Source organism: Anabrus simplex, chromosome 1 (assembly GCF_040414725.1).
Source record: "Anabrus simplex isolate iqAnaSimp1 chromosome 1, ASM4041472v1, whole genome shotgun sequence".
Lineage (NCBI taxonomy): Eukaryota > Metazoa > Arthropoda > Insecta > Orthoptera > Tettigoniidae > Anabrus > Anabrus simplex.
Window position 1 is genome coordinate 912170957 of NC_090265.1, and position 21642 is coordinate 912192598.

The 21642-nt window shown below is 37.5% G+C and overlaps 1 protein-coding gene across 1 annotated transcript in view; it reads left to right on the forward strand.

Moving 5' to 3' along the window:
* Window positions 1-21642, forward strand: part of LOC136874719 (annexin-B12) — a 118312-nt gene that overhangs the window by 65228 nt on the left and 31442 nt on the right. The window contains exon 3 of the mRNA XM_067148382.2: window positions 17621-17734. Coding sequence (XP_067004483.2) covers window positions 17621-17734 — 114 coding nt within the window. The remainder of the gene's footprint in view (window positions 1-17620; window positions 17735-21642) is intronic.

The window sequence follows — 21642 nt, forward strand, 5'->3', positions numbered from 1 at the left end:
TGTAACTGTGTAATTATACTCATATCGTCTTTGGAAATGTACCAAATTCCTACAGTATTTCTTCCATAGGCAAAATATTTAATACTTTAACCCTCAACTGGTATCATATATTTTTGTAATGCAACTGGTATGATGGTGTTTTTTCAGATTCCATATTTTTACTATTAAATTATACAATAATTTCTTACTTTGTTGTTGTTTATTGAACTTAATTACTTAAAACATATGTTTTCAAACATGTCACAGCAGAACTTAAGGGAAATAATTATAAATCCAGAAGAAAATAGCAAAAACTTAAATGAAGCTCCAAACATGTGCACCTTCACACTTTTCCGAAAAGTCTAGATACAAAACTTTCAATGATTAATTCCCTGCTATGTGAGTCCTTTATAAAAAGCTAGACTTGTTAAAAGAAACAAATGCGGCCTACTGGAAAGCTCAAAACATAAATTTACATTTCGACGTCCAATATTCATTCTTGTTAGATCATCTTCACCTGTTTCTATGTCCTCCCCTCCATCATTATCAACCGTTTCCTGTTCTGAATCTGTTTTGTCATCACTTTCCATCTAGTAATCCAGGTCAATATCACTGACTTCCAACATTTTAGTAATCATTTCTTCTATACCTACCTATCTCGAAGTTTGGTTGATTTGCTCTCAGAACTCGTTGAGAATAATTAGTTTGTTTTTTCAAAAATATCAGTCTGTTCACTAAATTACTATTGATCTGCATTTAGGGCAGTCGCCCAGGTGGCAGATTCCCCATCTGTTGTTTTCCTAGCCTTTTCTTAAATGATTGCAAAGAAATTGGAAATTTATCGAACATCTCCTTTGGTAAGTTATTCCAATCCCTAGCTTCCCTTCGTATAAATTAATATTTGCCCCAATTTGTCCTCTTGAATTCCAACTTTATCTTCATACTGTGATCTTTCCTACTTGTAAAGACACCACTCAAACTTATTCGCCATCTCTCCACTGACAGCTCGGAGGGACCATTTATATTGGTATTACATACCACTTACTCGAGCAGCTCGTCTCCTTTCTCCCAAGTTTTCCCAACCCAAACTTTGCAACATTTTTGTAATGCTACTCGTTTGTCGGAAATCACCCAAAACAAATTGAGCTTCTTTTCTTTGGATTTTTTCCAGTTCTTGAATCAAGTAATCCTGGTGAGGGTCCCATACACTGGAACCATACATTAGTTGGGGTCTTACCAGAGACTTATATACCCTCTCCTTTATATCCTTACTACAACCGCTAAATACCCTCATAACCATGTGCAGAGATCTGTACCATTTATTTACAATCATATATATGTGATTACCCCAACAAAGATCTTTCCTTATATTAACACCTAGGTACTTACAATGATCCCCAAAAGGAACTTTCACCCCATCAACGCAGTAATTAAAACCGAGAGGACTTTTCCTATTTGTGAAACTCACAACCTGACTTTTAACCCCATTTATCATCATACCATTGCCTACTGTCCATCTCACAACATTATCGAGTTCATTTTGCAGTTGCTCACCATCTTGTAATTTATTACTCTGTACAGAATAACATCACCTGCAAAAAGCCTTGTCTCCGATTCCACTTCTTTACACATATCATTGATATAAATAAGAAAAGATAAAGGTCCAATAATACTGCCTTGAGGAATTCCCCTCTTAATTATTAAAGGGACAGATAAAGCTTCATCTACTCTAATACTCTGAGTTCTATTTTCTAGAAACATAGCCACCCAATCAGTCACTCTTTTGTTAAGTCCAATTGCATTCATTTTTGCCAGTAGTCTCCTATGATCTACCCTATCATATGCCTTAGATAGGTCAATTGTGATACAGTCCATTTGACCTCCTGAATTCAGGATATCTGCAATATCTTGCTGATATCCTACAAGTTGATCTTCAGTGGAATAAACTTTCCTAAATCCAAACTGCTTTCAATCAAACCAGTTATTAATTTTGCAAACATGTCTAATATAATCAGAAACAATGCTTTCCCAAAGCTTACATGCAATGCATGTAAAACTAACTGGCCTGTAATTTTCAGCTTTATGTATATCACCCTTTCCTTTTTTATGTCTATCACCCTTTCCTTTATACACAGGGGCTATTATATCAACTCTCCATTCATTTGGTACAGCTCCTTCATGCAAACAATAATCAACTAAGTAGGCTACTTCAGATATGGTACTATATCCCAACCCATTGTCTTTAGTATATCCCTATTATAGCAACTCTCCATTCATTTGGTATAGCTCCTTCATGCAAACAGTAATCAAATAAGTACTTCAGATATGGTACTATATCCCATCCCATTGTCTTTAGTATATCCCCCAAAACCTTATCAATTCCAGCTGCTTTTCTAGTTTTCAACTTTTTTATCTTACTGTAAATGTCATTGTGATCATAGGTAAATTTTAATACGGTACTTCTTTAGTATTAAGCATCTCCTTTATCTGGACATTATCCTTGAAACCAATAATATTTTTATGCTGCTGACTGAATACTTCTGCCTTACATAAAATCAGCTTCATGGTCCGTATCGCACTTCAATAGATTCACAACTAAGTATTTATTTATTTTCCACCTAGTCGATACAATGATTGCCTAAGGCAACTTAATGGCTAAAAGTGGTACATGTGTTGTCAATCTTATGTTAATTTTAAGGACACTTCCTCTAATGCATTATTTTGTCAATTTATGTATTTTTCATCTAAACAGTGTTATGTGGCTGAAAATTTTGATAATATACGAAACATGTACCACTTTTAACCATTAAGTTGCCTTAGGCAATCATTGTATCAACTAGGTTGAAAATAAATAAATACTTAGTTGTGAATACTTCTGCCTTTTCTAGATCCTCGCATACACACTCCCCTTGTTCATTAATGATTCCTGGAATGTCCTTCTTGGAACCTGTTTCTGCCTTAAAGTACCTATACATATTCTTCCATTTTTCATTAAAATTTGTATGACTGCCAATTATGGTTGCCATCATGTTATCCCTAGCTGACTTCTTTGCTAGATTCAATTTCCTAGTAAATTCCTTCAATTTCTCCTAACTTTATTTCCTTACAACCTGCACCTCCTTCTTAGTCTATTTACTTCTCTGTTATAATATAGTGGATCTTTACCATTCCTTACCACCTTTGAAAGTACAAACCTTTCCTGTTTACATTTTTATTTACCGTTTTCCACCGATCATACTTACTTTTTAAAAACTCCCTCATGCCTGTTTTATCAGCCATATGGTAGTGCCTAATAGTCCTAATTTTAATACCTTCTTTTCTTTCACATTTATTTTTAACACCACAAAAAAACAACTTTGTGATCACTAATACCATCTATTACTTCGGTTTCTCTACAGAGCTCATCTGGTTTTACCAGCACCATATCCAGATATTCTTCCCTGTAGTTGGTTCCATCACTTTTTGAATCAGATGCCCTTCCCATATTAACTTATTTGCCATTTGCTGGTCATGCTTCCTGTTGTTCGCATTACCTTCCCAACTGACATTGGTAAATTGAGATCATCCAGTACAATCACGTTCCTTTCCTTATCATTTCCCACATACCTGATTATCTTATCAAATAATTCTGAATCAACGTCAGCACTACCCTTTCCTGGTCTGTACACTCCAAAGTCATCAAGTTGCCTATTATCTTTAGAGATGAGTCTTACACCTAGAATTTCATGTTTGTCATCTTTAACTTTTTTGTAACTTATAAATTCTTCTTTCACCAGAATGAATACTCCCCCTCCTACCATTCTTATCCTATGATACACACTCTAGTTCTGTGAGAAAATTTCTGCATCCATTATATCATTTCTCAGCAATGATTCAACTCCTATTACAATATGTGGTAAGTATATATCTATTAAATTACTTATTTCTATTCCTTTCTTTACAATACTTCTACAGTTCAGCACTAACACTTTTATGTCATCCCTACTTGACTTCCAGTACCCTGTTCCCTTATCACTGCTCCCTAGGCCACCCCGTTTCCCTGAAGTACCTCTCTATAACCCTTCTGAACAAATCTCCTAACTTAATATGTACCACTGCGGTTTAAGTGAAGGCCATCTGAGCACAGATCCCTATCTCCTACCCACCCATTAGGATCTAGAAATCTCACTCCCAGTTTCCCACCTACCCACTCCATAGTCTCGTTTAAGTCCCCAATCACCTTCCAGTCAGTATCCCTCGTACCGAGCATTCCACTGATAACAATCTCCGCTTCCTTAAATGTCACCCGTGCTGCATTTACCAGATCCCATGGGTGAAGTTTAAGGAAGCGGATATTGTTATCAGTGTTCTGATTGTTGGGATGGACCTGGTCATTGCTCCATATTGTACAAACGAATTACACAGTACTGTCACTAATAATATTATACTAAACTGTGTTAGCTTGTGAAAAAAAGTCCTATGTGCTACAAAAAATGCCAAATACACCTTTTTTAAATATGCATAGTGCCATGATGTACAACAACAACAACAACAACAACTGTTATGGGGATACCATGGTTTACAGAGGTGAAAGAAGGTGTGGGCATGAATTGGTGGATATACAAAAATCGAAAGATTGATTTAAACTTTAAAATTGGCAGTTTTATTTCTTTCCTTGACCTTTCCTTTTTTTCTTTTCATATCTTAAAAATTTAGACTTTGCTGAGCAAATAACAATAGACCGGGAACGAGGCTAGTTCATAATCTTGCATGATAAAATTAGATAAAACAACAAGTATTTACAACAGGAGCTTGAAGCTCCCAATTTACAGACTTTACATGAGCACAGCTCCCTTTTAACCAACAGTCAAGGAGACAGATCTCCCAATTTCTTTTACACCATTAGGAGACAGAGTATCTAAAATATGCAATATTACAAGAGCTCCTTTGCTCCACAAAATTATCTAGGAGACTACTCTCTAAACATTATACATTCCAGCCTTCCAAAGGCACCATTCAACCTTTACATTAATAAGAAGAGCATCTTTGCTCTATAAATTGAATGGATGAAAACCATAATGGTATAAGTAGCATTTTGGTCATTCAGAGAAAAAGGCATTTAAACATCTTAATTCTCATATAAAGCACTAGAGTGCAGAATATTACCGCTATCACTCGTATCTCTTTGCCGGAGAAAGGATACATCCTCCTGGAGTTACATCCTGCACTTAACTCATTTTTTAAAAAATGTCACTTACACCGTTATGGTTTTCATACATTCAATTTACACTTAGGAATCTATTTCCGAAAATTCACACTTCCTAGGCCTATTAAAGGTACAACCTACATTTAGCAAAATCAAACAGTATTCACTGTCTCAACTGCTCAACAGTCTGATATCTTTAACATGAAATAAATGGAGTTAAACAGGGGTAACAAGTACCCATTCTACGTGGCCTTTGGTAAAAACAAAAGGTTAAATTACAGGCCCAAAAACCAAAATGGTAAGGAGGTGAACTCTTCCATTCCTAGAAATTTACATTAAATGCATAAAATCCTATTTGGGCTTATGGCCCAACGGTACAGAGGCTAAGTCTGTACTACTGAAGTGACTAGATGGAGAAAAATATTTTTTAAGTTACAGAAATTACAAGATAGAAAAGGTTACATAATCCTAGTTGCCTCAAAAGCAAGTTGAAAGGGAATATGAGAGGGTACCTCACTCTCTATTCCCTGATTTTGGTTAAGTTCTTTCGACTAGTTTGAAATTTACATTTAAAGTTTGAAATTTACATTGGAGAAGAGAAAGTTATATTACTAAGGACTGGAATCCTTCCCCTTGACCTAGTTTTCAAAGACTTACCACATGGTTATACAGATTCTGCCATTACCTTGAGCTGTTGGGCCTCCCTTATGAACACACACTGGAGCGATCACAAAAATAACCTGGTCCAAAAATGTGCCAGCTTTTATAGCCAAGGGGAAAGTTTGTCATTGGTGAATAAATAAATGTACAATTGGCCAACATCTTAAGTTTAGGAAACTTTTACATACAAAATTACTCCAGAATTTTAATAGTTCATCTTCACACCAGAGGATGCAACATAAGTTTATAGTAGCAACATCTGTTGAGAAATGTTCAAACTTCTTGTACTAGTTGTTGTAAGATTTATATTTCAGAGGACATTCTGCAAGGCACTTCATTTATATATACGGGGCGGGTGTACCTCTGGTACTACTACTACTACTACTACTACTACTACTACTACTACTACTACTACTACTACTACTACTACTACTACTACAATAATAATAATAATAATAATAATAATAATAATAATAATAATAATAATAATAATAATAATAATAATAATAATAATATTGATCATTTCAACAGCTTTTCTCACAATTTATAAATTTATAAACTACAAATAAAAACTCATTTGGAAGCAGATGAATACTTTGACAATTGTCCACAATTATACGTTACAATTATCATTTTGGTCTGTATTGAAATGTATGTTCAGACAAAGAATTTTACAAGTGTTTATTAATTTCCACCTATTCAATATGAAGTTAGTTCTTGTGATTAATATGACAATATCACAATATCACAATTTTGTCATTGGTGAATAAATAAATGTACGAAATTTCTCATTGGCCAACATCTTAAGTTGGTGGGAAGAGACACAAGTGTTGATAACTTTTGAACAACATAAACAAACATTAACATTCCAGTTTAGGAAACCTTTACATATAAAATTACTCCAGAATTTTAATAGTTCATCTTCACAATATGTAATGTTACTGTACAATATGTAATTAATGACAAAATATAATTCTTAATCACAAGAACTCACTTTGTATTGAATAGGTGGAATTAATAAACACTTGTATCATTCTTTGTCTTAATTGTCTACGAGACAAATAATTCATCCAAGATATATTGTTTTTTCTCACCTAATTATGAAATATGAAGTCCATACGACAATCTTTTTTGCTGCAAAACTTGTCGATCACCTTTTGGTTGAAGTTCTTTATTTCCTAAATAAGCTTTTTCTCAATTGATAGCATCGTTAATGCTTTCAACCATTCCTGACACATAGTATTTCAAAGGAATGGGTTTAATCCTTTCAAGACTCGAAAAGCATCTTTCTGGTTCTGAAGTGGTCATTGGAATCATTGTCAAAATCCTGAGCAATTATGTTATTTGGGCAAAGCTATCTTGCAGTTTGTTCTTCAGGATCAGTTGGAACAAAGGAACTGCACCATCAATTTCTCTGAAATCAGTTCTTTCATACAAAACACTAAGCTCAGTCATTAATCTATTCTTGCCTGGGAGTCTGTATACGTCACACATGGTGTTAACTCCTTTTACAGAGAATCTTTTTGAATACTCGCTAAAATTCATCAAATCTGATAAATTTGCAAACTCTAAATAAGACACAGGCTCAAATCTATGACCTAGCTCCTCAGTGATTCGATCACAAACATCCTTAACATCAGCCATCCTGTAGCATTACAGAAAGCATTGCAACATAGCATCTTTGTTTTCATATGCAACATTGACGATTCTAGACTTGATGTTCCATCTTGTTGATAAACATCCTGGAACTCATCATGCTGTACATCTTTTGCTTTGTGGCATTTCTGAAGAAACTTTATTTTTCTATTTTATCGACAGAATCCCTGACTGAAACAGCTGTCTTCGTAAAAATGCCAACAACATTTCTTATTCTGATTTCATCTGATGACCTTGCTTGTAGGTGGGAGTACAAAATATCTACATGAGGCATTGTTCTATGAAAGAGGGACAGCCAAAATAAGAACTCTTTGTGCTCCAAATAGTGTCAGAGACCACATGCTTTTTGAACTGTCCTTACAAATTTCAACTTTTCCAGGTCTAGAAAGCATTGCAACATAGCATCTTTGTTTTCATATGCAACATTGACGATTCTAGACTTGATGTTCCATCTTGTTGATAAACATCCTGGAACTCATCATGCTACCGCTTTTTCCAAAGCTGCCAGACGTTGAGGAGATTTGGAAAAAGAATGCAGGAAATGCAGATAGGCTGCAGAAAAATATGTGCGCAGCTTGATTTTGAGAGGCTGCGTGTTCCAATACAAGGTTGATCTGGTGGGCATAGCAGTGAATGTAATTGGCTAGGGGATAGTGAGTTTTGATTTTTCTTTGAACTCCACCTCTTTCACCAGTCATCACAGATGCTCCTTCATAAGTTTGGACGATAATTTTCTCGGGATTAACCCATAAAATACAATTGACATGCTGCAGTATACACTCAGATATTGCATCTGCGGTTTGCCCATGTGGATGAAAGAATCCTCAAAATCTTTCAAGTGGTTGGCCATTCAATACGTATCTGAACACAACTGCCAACTGTATTTCTTCAGAGACGTCAGTAGATTCATCTTCAATTATAGCGGTGTTTTTAGTGTTATGTATTTCCTCCAGTATCTGTTGATAGCAGACTTCCAGCATACGATTTAACAATTCATTCTGGATGGTTTTTGATGTGCTCTTAAGTACTTATTGATTCCATTTGTTCCTTAACAGCACTGTCTAAACTGCTCATGAAATCAATTAATCCCAAGAACACTCCTGGATTTTCAGATATTGCAGACTCATCATGACCATGTAAAGCTAGTTCGAATACCCCACAAAATTTTATACAATCAATTATTTTAGACAAAATATACCTATTCTTCTCTATTTCTTCATCATGTCTCTGCAAAGTGTCGTAATATGCCTTACTAAGTTGTGTTGCAAATGTTCATGCTTCCTAGAGCACTCAAGTCCACTGTATTATTGATGTGTTTCTGTTAGACGAGTGCTTCTTCTATACTCATTTAAATGCCCCAGATCCTTCATGCTTTCTGTACTATAGATATCATTATTTCCAAATAAGATGCAAGGGAAAGAAAACAAAGTATTCCTTACATCACAGCCACATATCCAACTGTCATTGTCATAAGCGTTACAGTTACATCAGTGCAAATAGAATTGTGGGAATATAGATCCTCATTAAGAACATAAGTTTAATTTCACTTTATGTATACTGCAGTGGATAAGTCATTGGATAAATCTCCGTATTAACTTTATCACTAACACATTGATAGGAAAACACACACCAGCAATATAACCGCGAGATAAAAAATCGCACAAAGCAACTGAAAGCGCTGCCAACTGAATCATTTGAGACCTCCTCTATGACCAGCATAACAACAGCCTAGTTTTAATACCACATATCTGACAATGCTGTTCCTATCCATTATTTCCCTTAAGACTTGTCACGCCTCCCAGCCAGCCACAAATGGATATGCAGTCCATCAGAACAATTTTTGTTGTGTTAATTTTCCTATGCTGATATGTAAAGGAAAATGAACCGTAAATACATTATTCTGTAGGAGTGCATAAATAATTCATACAAACAACATTCCTACAGTACGGTACGATAAGTTTCATTTCCCTTTACAGATCAGCATAGGAAATTGAACACAATGAAAATTGTTGTAATGTACTGCATATCCATATGTGGCTGGGAGGGAAATAATAAAAATAAGAACAGCATTGTCAGATACGAGGTATTAGAACTACGCCATTGATAAATTACATTCTCATGCGGGATAACATTTAAGGTCAGTCCAAGATTCTTTGACTCACCTACAAATTCCTTATTTTTGAAACAAAAGGAAGATGGATATTTTAATAGGCATTGGTTGGTTACCTTAATAACAACATCATGTTTGCGATAGATTGCCCCACTTATGTTTTACCTTTCAGCCCACGCAATGCTACTCTAGTGGCAGAATCACTTACCACGTTCAACATCAGGGTAGCAGGAAGCATTGGGCAATGCTACCCCCTTGCAGGAGGGAAAATAACTATAGACAGGAACAGTGAAAGTTGATCCCGGTTTATGGTATGCTCCACTGGCTACGGGATGTGTTGCAAGCTAGGCTGCACCTGCGTATTGCTTCCTTCAGGCTATAGGCCAGAGCTCATTTCACATGAGCACGAGCAAGTTTCCCAGGAGAACAGAGCTAGGTGTTTGACAGATTTCATTTGATATTGACAAAACACAAGTTTATACTGTACTCAAACAAAGAAAAGGTACCAAGATAATTGTACTGAATATAAATAATTTCTTATAGTTCCAAGCTACATGCTGGAGACTGGTAGTATGATTTGACTGGCCACCACTGATACTAAACCATAATAATCACAAAATATTGATTAACATGGCTCATGAGCAATAGTCACATAACTGGTATCATATGTCTGCCAGACGGTACAATGATCTTTCCGCGCTTTTACTTAAGGTCAAAAAGATTGAACATCACACCATCCTTTTTAACAAACAAGCCAACTCAGTCACGTAAGTTCTGTCTCTTTGACATTATTAACAATTTTTCAGCCTTAATAATGTACGGTACTTGCCATGAAAATGAACGTCAAACACACAGAACTTTTCAGTGAGATTTCTGTCCTTCCACTGAATAGTATTTGTCTACTACAAAATCATGTCTTTTTTTGTGGTATAAAGAAATGTCTTGCCTCATTATTGTTCCTGGTAACCCGATATACAACTCGTTACAAAATAAGGCATGTCTCCTTCACAGCAATAAGAATTCACTAAAAGAATACAGAAACTCATAAAATGCCATGCCAACTAACAACGAAAGTTCAGACTACACAAAATACCTAATCATAATGTTGCCGAAGTGTCATACCTAGTATTGTCATTGTGAGTGGTATCTTGCCAGATCTAGCCTTCTTGGAGAGGGTCGTAAAGGTAAAATTTATTCATCACCATTATTACTGAAAAGTCTCAAGGCTTTTGAGTGGTGAGCTGGTGTTTGTAATAGATTCAGATGTTCAAAACGCATTAACAATAAGCAGTGATCTTTAGATTGCCTTTGTTTTGTTCTGTGTGCACCATTATTACTGAAAAGTCTCAAGGCTTTTGAGTGGTGAGCTGGTGTTTGTAATAGATTCAGATGTTCAAAACGCATTAACAATAAGCAGTGATCTTTAGATTGCCTTTGTTTTGTTCTGTGTGGAGGTCTGAAGCATTATTTTCAATCTAGGTGATGTCACATGGACATTCACAGATTCACAAACATTAAAAATAAACAACTTGAAGAGACCCTAGACAAGATGCCAAACTGCCACACCACCATACTCATGGGCGACTTCAACGCACAAGTCTGTAAGGAGAAGAAATACCACAAGATAGTAGGCAGTTACCCAGCCCACAAAAGGACCAACAGAAATGGCGAGTGACTCAGAGACCTTTGTGTCAAATACAAACTTGTCCTAAAATCAACCACATTCAAGCAATTGCCTAAGAAGGCCATGACCTGGAAGAGTCCAAATCACATGCTGGGTGAATTTCAGTTAGACCATGTGGCTATTGACAGGAGATGCCACAGGGAAGTACAGAACGTCAAGGTCTTGAAAGGAGCCAACCTCGACTCTGACCACTATCTCTCCCTAGTAAAGACCAACCTACAACCCTTGAGGAGAGCACCCGAAACCCAAAAGGTCTTGAGGATACCTAGGTTCAACACGCAATGGTTGAGAGAGGAGGATTGTGACTTCCAGACACCCTTGAGAAGAATGCACAGAAACAAGGTGGCCTACTGTACAAAAGGCTCTACTGAATGCCATTCAAGAAACCATCCCTGCTTCATCCAACAAAGGCAAGCACCCCTGGTGGACCACAGAGTGCGATCAGGCTGTAGAGGAAAGGTGCAGAGCCTGGATGAAGTGGACCAGCACAAGGATGAACCCAAACATAATGCTTTCATTGCGCAAAGAAAAACAATAGTGAGCATCATCCGTAAAACTAAGAGGAATTACAACAGGTCTCAAATACAACAGGCAGAAGAAGACTTCAAGAGAAACAATTCAAGAGATCTCTACAAGGGATTCAAGAAACAGTCTACCTCATACATGGCCCCCACCCTACATCTCCGAAGGCCAGATGGGAAACTCCAAATGAACAATAGAGACTGCACCAACACCTTTGCAGAGTACTTCCAGAAACTCCTCAATGCAGAAGAACCTAAAGAGTGACTGATCTTCACCGAGCCCACTGTCAGGAACGAGGACTCTGTACCACCCAACAGAGAAGAAATAGAGAAGATAATTAAAGGCCTCAAGAACAACAAGGCCCCAGGTGAAGAAGGTATAGTTGCAGAGATGTGGAAGCATGTAGATCAGGGCCTCTCAAACCCCCAAAATCTCACGCGTACAAACTGAGGCACAGAGTTCCTGTGCGCAGTGCATCGGTTCCACTCGGCTCGGACCAACCCTTCATCGCTGGGCTACTCGGCTAAGCTCGGCTCAGATTTGGAGTGCTACAAAGCAAATGAGGAAGAGGGAGACAGGCATGGAGAAAGAGAGAGACAGCACTATTGCTCCAAAGTGAGGAGTGGATGTCTGCACTCTGGCCAACCAAGCAAAGTTGCCTTTTGCACCTGTACAATACATGCACCCTGAGAGGCCCTGATGTAGATGAACAGTCCCTGCAGAGTATCGCCCAGATCATCCAAGACATATGGACAACAGAGGTCTTGCCAAAGGGATGGACCTCAGCCGTGACTCATCTGCTACGCAAGAAGGGAAGTAAGACCGACCTAAACAACTACAGAGGCATCTCCCTGTTGCTTGTAACCTACAAGATCTTCTCTACAGCCCTGCTAACAAGAGTCACTAAACAACTGGACTCCCAACTAGGTGAATACCAGGCTGGTTTCTGCATCAGTAGGTCCTGCACAGAGCAGATACAAAACCTCAAGACAATCCTCACATATAGGAGCAGGATACCCCTGGGTATCCATTATGGTGGATTTCCAAAAGGCATATGATTTGGTGGATAGACATAGCATCTACCCTGCAGGAGCTAGGTCTAGATGAGAAGACCACCAGACTGGTCCAAGCTATCTTGATGAACGCCACCTCCAAAGTCAAGTTCAGGGGTGAGCTCTCTGAGAGCTTTCTCATCCAGACAGGAGTCAGACAGGCAGATGGCCTCTCTTGCATCCTTGCATCCTCTTCAACTGTGTACTAGAGAAGATCTTCAGGGAATGGACTGCCACATTGTCATCAGAAGCAGGACTGAAGCTTGGGTACAAGAAAGACAAACTCAGTGTACCCTGTCTAGCCTTTGCTGATGATCTCACTCTACTAGCCAACAGCATGGAAGAGGCTAGTCACCAACTACAGTGCCTCTACAGTATTGCAGCAAAAACCAGCTTGAAGGTTCATCTACAAAAGATGGGGTTTATCACTAATTTAAATCAGGCTCCTTCTACAATGCCACTAGGAAACAACACCGTAAGTGAAATTCCTGCAGTTAAGTATTTAGGAGAATGGATCTCAGCAACAAGTGAGACATCAGGTGCACCAAGTTAGAGAGGGCCTATCATTCTTGTAAAAGCATCTACACCTCCAAGTACCTCTCCAAGAATCTAAAGTTGAAGCACTACAACTCTGTATTAAGACCCTCTGTAGTCCGGCTTTGTGGTGTAGGGATCAACACATCTGCCTGTCACCCGGTGGCCCCGCGTTCGATTCCCAGCTGGGTCAGGGGTTTTTAATTGTAAATGATTAATATCCCTGGCCTGGGGACTGGGTGTTTGTGTCATCCTTAATGTTCCTTTCCTCACATTCAATACTCTACGCTTCTGCAATTCCAATTACACGCAGGTTAATATCACATGGTGCAAGTAATGGCAAAAGATCTCTAGAGGTCGACACCACAAACAAATAAAAAATAAAGAAATTAAAAAATAAAAGACTCTCTGTACTCTACGCCTCTGAGTGCCTGTTGATGAATCGAAAGGGCCCACTCAGAAAACTAAAACTTAATGAGAGGAAGATCTTGAGGAGGATACTAGGCCACATAAGAGAGGAGGATGGCACCGACAGGATCACGCACAACAACAAGCTCTACAAACATCAGGAAGACATAGTCACATGTACGAGGAAAAGGCAACTGACTTTCTACAGGCACATGAGCTGCCTGAAATGCTGCAGGCTCACCAACAGAATCCTCACAGTGACAAATAGGGAAAGGGCTTCCAAAACCAAGTGGATCACCTCAGTAAAATCAGACCTAGAGGAACTGCAGATCCCATTAGATACCATAATAGGACAGGAAAAATATTGCATTTCTTGAAACGCCAACGGAAATATATTTATTTTATATAGCCTAATTCATTTAATTACAAAGCCGCACCAAGATTTGGATTGGCCTTGATGGATAGATTGTCGCTAGGTGACAGCGACTGACTGTGTATCATGATAATCCAGTGAGAAATGCTGTGGGAACATGCTGCCATGTTTTATGAAGTACCTTTCTAGGAGATTCATGTAACTAGGCAACTCATTGCTTGTTATTTGGAAAGTCAATTCAACATGCCATGTTCGAGATGTATTTTCATGTAACTAGGCAACTCATTGCCGAGGAATCTGTTCATTTTTGCACCAGATGTAAAAACAATGTATCCACTCACATTACAGTGAACATCATGCATCATGCAAATAAATCACCATTTATGTAAGCATTTAATAGTTTGATCAAATTAATAGACATAGAAATCTAAAAAATAGAACATATTTCCAATAATTATTTCTTTGTTTTGTAAGCAAAATTACAAGTAAATGTAATAAGAAAAATATAAATAACAAAACACCAAAAGTAATGAAGAAAAATTTTAATAAAAATTGTATAAAGTAAAATTAATTAAAAACACCTTTTTTATTGAGGTGTAGCAGTGCATGCCATGTATCAACTAATATAATATAATATAATATAATATAATATAATATAATATAATATAATATAATATAATATAATATAATATAATATAATATAATATAATATAATATAATATAATTTAATAGCCTCCGTGGCTCAGACGGCAGTGTGTCAGCCTCTCACCGCTGGATACCGTGGTTCAAATCCCGGTCACTCCATGTGAGATTTGTGCTAGACAAAGTGGAGGCAGGGCAGGTTTTTCTCCGGATATTCCGGTTTTCCCTGTCATCTTTCATTCCAGCAACACTCTCCATTCTCATTTCATAGCATCTATCATTCATTAATAAATCACTTTGGGAGTGGCAACCCCATTGTACTAACAGTCTATATCTGCTTCATTCATTACATCCCTGACCCAGTCAGTGACAGGTTGTAGGTTTTCATTTTCATAATATAATATAATATAATATAATATAATATAATATAATATAATATAATATAATATAATATAATATAATATAATATAATATAATATAATATAATATAATATAATGGACAAATTCTTCTCCGTACCAGTAGCCATTGAATCGAGTGGTACGTGGGGTAATGATGACCTCAATTTTATCAAAGAGGTTGGCCAACGGATTGATCGGATTTCCAGCGATATGCGATTTCATTCCAGCAACACTCTCCATTCTCATTTCATAGCATCTATCATTCATTAATAAATCACTTTGGGAGTGGCAACCCCATTGTACTAACAGTCTATATCTGCTTCATTCATTACATCCCTGACCCAGTCAGTGACAGGTTGTAGGTTTTCATTTTCATAATATAATATAATATAACATAATATAATATAATATAATATAATATAATATAATATAATATAATATAATATAATATAATATAATATAATATAATATAATATAATATAATATAATATAATATAATATAATGGACAAATTCTTCTTCGTACCAGTAGCCATTGAATCGAGTGGTACGTGGGGTAATGATGACCTCAATTTTATCAAAGAGGTTGGCCAACGGATTGATCGGATTTCCAGCGATATGCGATCAACTGCTTTTTTTTATCCAGCGCATCAGCATAGCTCTAATGCGTGGTAATGTCACATCCATTCTCGAGACACTACCATCTGGTAAAGAGCTGGATGAAGTTTTCCTCCTCTAATAAACGACTTTGTATTTTATGGATATTCAGGATATATTAGATTACTAGTTAAATAAATAAATAAATAAATAAATAAATAAATAAATAAATAAATAAATAAATAAATAAATAAATAAATAAATAAATAAATAAATAAATAAATAAATGTAATTAATGCATTTCATGTAAACTAGTTGTTATCAAGTTAAATTGTCCATTAACTTATGGCTCAATGTACTATGTTAAATATACTTTGGGACCAATGACCTTCGATGTTAGGCCCCTTAAGACAACAAGCATCATCAAACAAGCAAGCAAATATACTTTGTTCGTCAAGTTCATTGTCAAATTAGAATATTGTGAGTACTAAAGAAATGTGATTTTTCAACTGAGCTTTGCCAAGATGGATTACTAAGCATCCTTTCTTTATCTATAAAAATCATAACTAGAGTTACGAAGAAATCTTTCATTATGAATTATTATTGATGAGTTCTTGCACAGTGCGAGACTAATTTTTTTGAAATAGGTCTGTCTTATGGGAGGATAGATAAGACATGGCTAGTCATTATAAAAAGAAAAATTGGGTAGAATGTGTTCCCATGAACATATTATCTCTCTAAATACTGGGTGATGTCACCATTGATGGCAGTGGATGTAGCAGCTTATAAACAACATATCCAGCCTGCTTTCACTCCCATATAGCAAAGACAAAATCATATTACAAAACAGAAAACTAACTATGTTAGTTTTGCTACACTTTGATTCAATTTTCCTCTGCTATCCTAGAAGAATTTGCATCCAGAGTACTTGGAATTGTCTGCTTGTGCCAGTTTCATGTTTTCTTATTAGTAGGTACCATAATTCCATCTTCTCTAGTTTTTTCCCAAATTACGTTATTAAAATCTTGGACATACATTTTTTTGTCCTATGCTAATTGCATGTCTGTACCTATTTCATTCAAATACTCTGTCATTTTTCTCCTCAGGCACCTTAATTTTTCAAATTTCTCCCCAATGAATTCCAAGACAAAGTGGAGGCGGGACAGGTTTTTTTCTGGGTACTCCGGTTTTCCCTGTCATATTTCATTTCAGCAACACTCTCCAATAACATTTCATTTCATCTGTGATTCATTAATCATTGCCCCAGAGGAGTGTGATAGGATTTGGCAGCTGGCACAATTCCTAACCTTGCCGCTAGATGGGGGCTTCATTCATTCCATCCCTGACCCGGTCGAACGACTGGAAACAGGTTGTGGATTTTCATTGAATTCCAAGAATGACTTTATGGAAAGCTGTGTTGCACTTAATTAATAATACATATAGTAGTTGATTTTTGCTGAAAATTATGATGTACTAATATTGTATTTAGTACCATACTTGACTGCTTCTCAGGAGCTGGTCCAAGTGGACCAGGGAGGGTTCGTAGCAGGTATTTACAATTCTGCTGCATCAAAGATGTACAGTGGCATTTCCCGACCATTTTCCTGCTTTTAGGAAACACAAGTCAATGTATTTAGTTTCAACACTATTCTCTGTTACCTAGATTCTTCGTTATAATTGATGGCAAGTAACCATCATTGCTGCTACCTTTCCTTTGGTCCTTCATGATCTTGTTTGTGAGGTCCAGCTAGTCTAACTTAAACAAATCTCTCGAATCAGATTGGAATATCATAAATTATTTAACTGTTTCTTGTGTTTCAGGCTCTAGAAGTGGATGTATTTGACCACCTTGGAGGAAACTTCCGTGATCTTTCTCTCATGCTTCTACAGAGCCCAATAGAATTCCTGGCTGAGCAAATTCACATTGCTATCCAGGTGTGTGTAATTCATAACACTTCAGGATGACTGTCATTTTTAAATTTTAAGATAGTAAATGTTTGTCTGTTTGCTTCTCATAAATTTTCAACATTATACAAGCAGTTGGGTATGCTAAAGAAGGTCAAATTTTCTCATAAACAAAAAGTATTTTAACAAATACTAGAGGACGCATACTACTCCACAGCATCCATTGTAAATAGGTCAAACGATATATCTTGATATGAAATTACTCCCTGCGCATCCTGGGCATGTTTTTGACTGTTTACTTTTAGGATTTATATTACCTATTAATTATGTACCAAGTGTTTTTTGTGATTTCTTTATTGTGACATTGATTGATATTTTACAAACTATTTTGTAGTTTTAGAGTTATTGTTGTGTGTTTAATTTAATGTTTTAGATTATTTTGTTTCACATCAAAGTTTGTCCTAGTTGCAGCCCATATTGTCTGGGAAAGAAATGATTCTTTAAAACAAATAATAGAAATAAGTGATGATTGTATGTATTTACACATCGCACTATAGATACAATGTATACGATTCCAACTGTCATTGGGATTTTCACCAATTAGCCCAGCGAACCCAAGAACTGTGGATTCAACACTAATCTTGGTCATTTTGTATATTTTCTCTTTCAACCCTCTGACTCCCATGCCAATGGAAGATGGACTTGGACTTAAACGACATCCAGAGTGTCTCAATTCATCTCAGCAACCCCAAAAAGTATGGTTTCGACACTAGCATTGATTGTTTTAGCTGTAGCCTCCATGGCTCAGGTGGCAGTGCACCAGCCTCTCATTGCTGGGTTCCGTGGTTCAAATCCCAGTCACTCCATATGAGATTTGTGCTGGACAAAGCGGAGGTGGGACAGGTTTTTCTCCAGGTACTCTGGTTTTCCCTGTCACCTTTCATTCCAACAACACTCTCCAATATCATTTCATCTGTCAGTCATTAATCATTGCCCCAGAGGAGTGCGACAGGCTTCAGCAGTCGGCACAAATCCTATGCTCGCCGCTAGATGGGGGCTTAATTCCATTCATTCAATTTCTGATACGGTCGAATGACTGGAAACGGGCTGTGAATTTTATTTTATTGATTGTTTTAGATGATTTTTTCGTCACTCCCTCCCAACCCCTGACCATACGGGTGCTAGAGGTATCTTACCCCCACAGTATTTTTCTCCAGATACTGTAGTAAGTCATATGTGTACCAAGTTTGGTTGAGAGCTATGCTGGAACTTCTATAATCTTGGTCAATTTTGGACATTTTCTTTTTCACCTCTTTTTTCCGCCAATGGAGACATAAACGACATCCAGAGTGTCCGTGTTCATCTCAGCCATCCCGAAAAGTATGGATTTGATACTAATATTGGTTGTTTTTGATGATTTTTTCCATGTCAGTCCCTCCCAAACCCTGACCATAGGGGTGCTAGGGGTGTCTTACTCCCACAGTATTTTTCTCCAGATAGTAACTTATATGTGTACCAAGTCTGGTTGAGAGCTATGCTGAAACATACACACATACATCCATTATCTTGGTCATTTTGGACATTTTCTTTTCACCCCTTTACACCCCAAATGTTGATGGAGATTTAAACAGCATCCAGAGTGTCACTATTCATCTCAGTGACCCAAAAAACTATGGATTCGACACTATTATACATTGTTTTCGATTAATTCTTCATGTTACTCCCTCCCCACTCCACCCCTAGGGGTGCCTCATCTCAACAGTATTTCTCTCCAGATAGTATTAAGTCATACGTGTACCAGGTTTGGTTGAAATTGCAGATTTGCCTATAGAAACCTGTCATTTTTAATCATTTAGCTTCCCCAATATCTTTATTTAAAGATATGGCTCCTTAACTGTGTGCAACCCGCTTAGCACTGTCATTTAGCAATTTGATTTTACAATTACTGAAAGTTGATTGAACTTAAGAGACCTATCAATGTCCGATGATTCACGTGCAGATGTTTCTGGAGAGCATAAAAATGACCACATTGTACTCAAAATAAACTTTTATTAGGTTGTGTTCAGTACATATAGTATATATTAAAGAGATGTTAAGTACAGGACTGCATAACCCTCTGAGGCACAGACACAGGCAACCAACATTCCAATTAGCTATACCTTATATGTTCCAAGCTTCGTAGGATACAGGTAGGGCAAAGTTTGCCCCCATTGGAACGATAACAACATGCGATGGCAGGTAGGTATGTAGCTCCACAAAACTCCCTCCTTCAAGGCAGGTCACAACACAACACAAAGCTTATTCACTCGCTCAAGATGTATTCCAGCGATGAGTAGTATGTGGGTATGTAACTCATCTATGACAAAGCTAGACAGAATGCACATCAGGCACAATGCTTGTGTCAGGAATAATATCCAGATAGATGACAACTGACTGACATGACATTTTGGAGTGTGGAAAGATGTAGTCATGCAACTGCATCCCTGGGAAGGACATGGCTTGTTTGAGATCATCCCGTGATTTCTGTTCACAATGAAGTTGTATTGGACACTATCTGGCATAATCCTCACACTAGCAAATGGGCCATTGCACAGGAGAGAAACATCAGCTGAATGTCTGTTATTAAGATCGGTTTCATCCATGCCATCTGCACTTATACCAGAAATTCCATGGTCATGATTTTGAAGCCTGGGTGGCATTCTATCAGTGGACCCTACAGCATGTGGACACTGATCCTGACTTTTTTGCAACCGAATCATGGTTTCCACAATAATGGAACTGTTAATCACCACATTATTCACTGCTGGAGTGGGGATAAACCCCATTGGGTGCGACAGGCAGCTTTTCAGGTACAGTGAGGTGTGAATGTATGGTGTGACATCATGGGTGATCATCTCATTGGTCCCCATTACTTTGAGGGCCATCTGACGGGAACATGCTATCTGTGATTTCTCCATGATGAACTCCCACCATTGTTGGAATGTCTGCCACTCTTGGCCACTGCAGGATGTGGTTTCAACGTGATGGGGCTCCACTGCAAGCGGCTATAGTCATCCAGAACCATCTATGCGATGTATCCTGATAAATGGACAGGGCTGTCTGCTGGCCAGCCAGATCTTGTGATCTTATGCTCCTGGATTTTTCCTGTGGGGCCATGTAACATGGCTGGTGTATGCACAGGTGCCAGCCAATCCTGGTCAGCTAAGACAGCTCATTACTGAGGCATGCCGATCCGTTTCATTGGAGGTACTGCACTGAATGATGTAGGAATCTGAAATCCTGTCACATGTTTCTTAGCCTTGTCCAAAAAAGCCCTTTCGGGGCCACATAAACAAATCAGTCTGTGGAAAATGTTAAGTATGCAATCTTGCATGCAGCGGGCAATTCTCAAGCTATACAATATCTCTTCCTGGACTGAGTGTGCATTTTCTGTTGTAATGTATGTATTTTTCGTATTTGTGCTCATTTCATGGGTTCATTTGGAGTACCCATAAGGAATTAATAGTGGTGATCATGATTCCTGCTGTTTGCTAGCCCGTAACCGCACATCTCATTATATTATCCCAGATTAGGGAGAGGGACTGATGTTTTTTAGAATCATACTAAATGCAGCGGGTTGCATAAAACTAGATTGCAAGGGACAAGTGGGCCACCTGGTACATTCCCAGAAGTTGGAAACCTCTTGATTACAATTATGCTCTATAATTGATACCTGAGGGTATTGTTGTTGTTCTTATAGGAACAATGTTGTGCAGAAAGCTCATGAGGCAGCGAGGCAGCTCATAAACAGAGTAGAACAAACCATAATTTCATCAGTTTCAAATGTAAAAATCATTCAAGCTCTTTAGGTCTTTTCAATCATGAAATTAACTAGTGTTTCACCCCAGTGTAACAGTGGACTTGTCAGTTGAATTGCTACACCTTCCAAGATTCTGTAC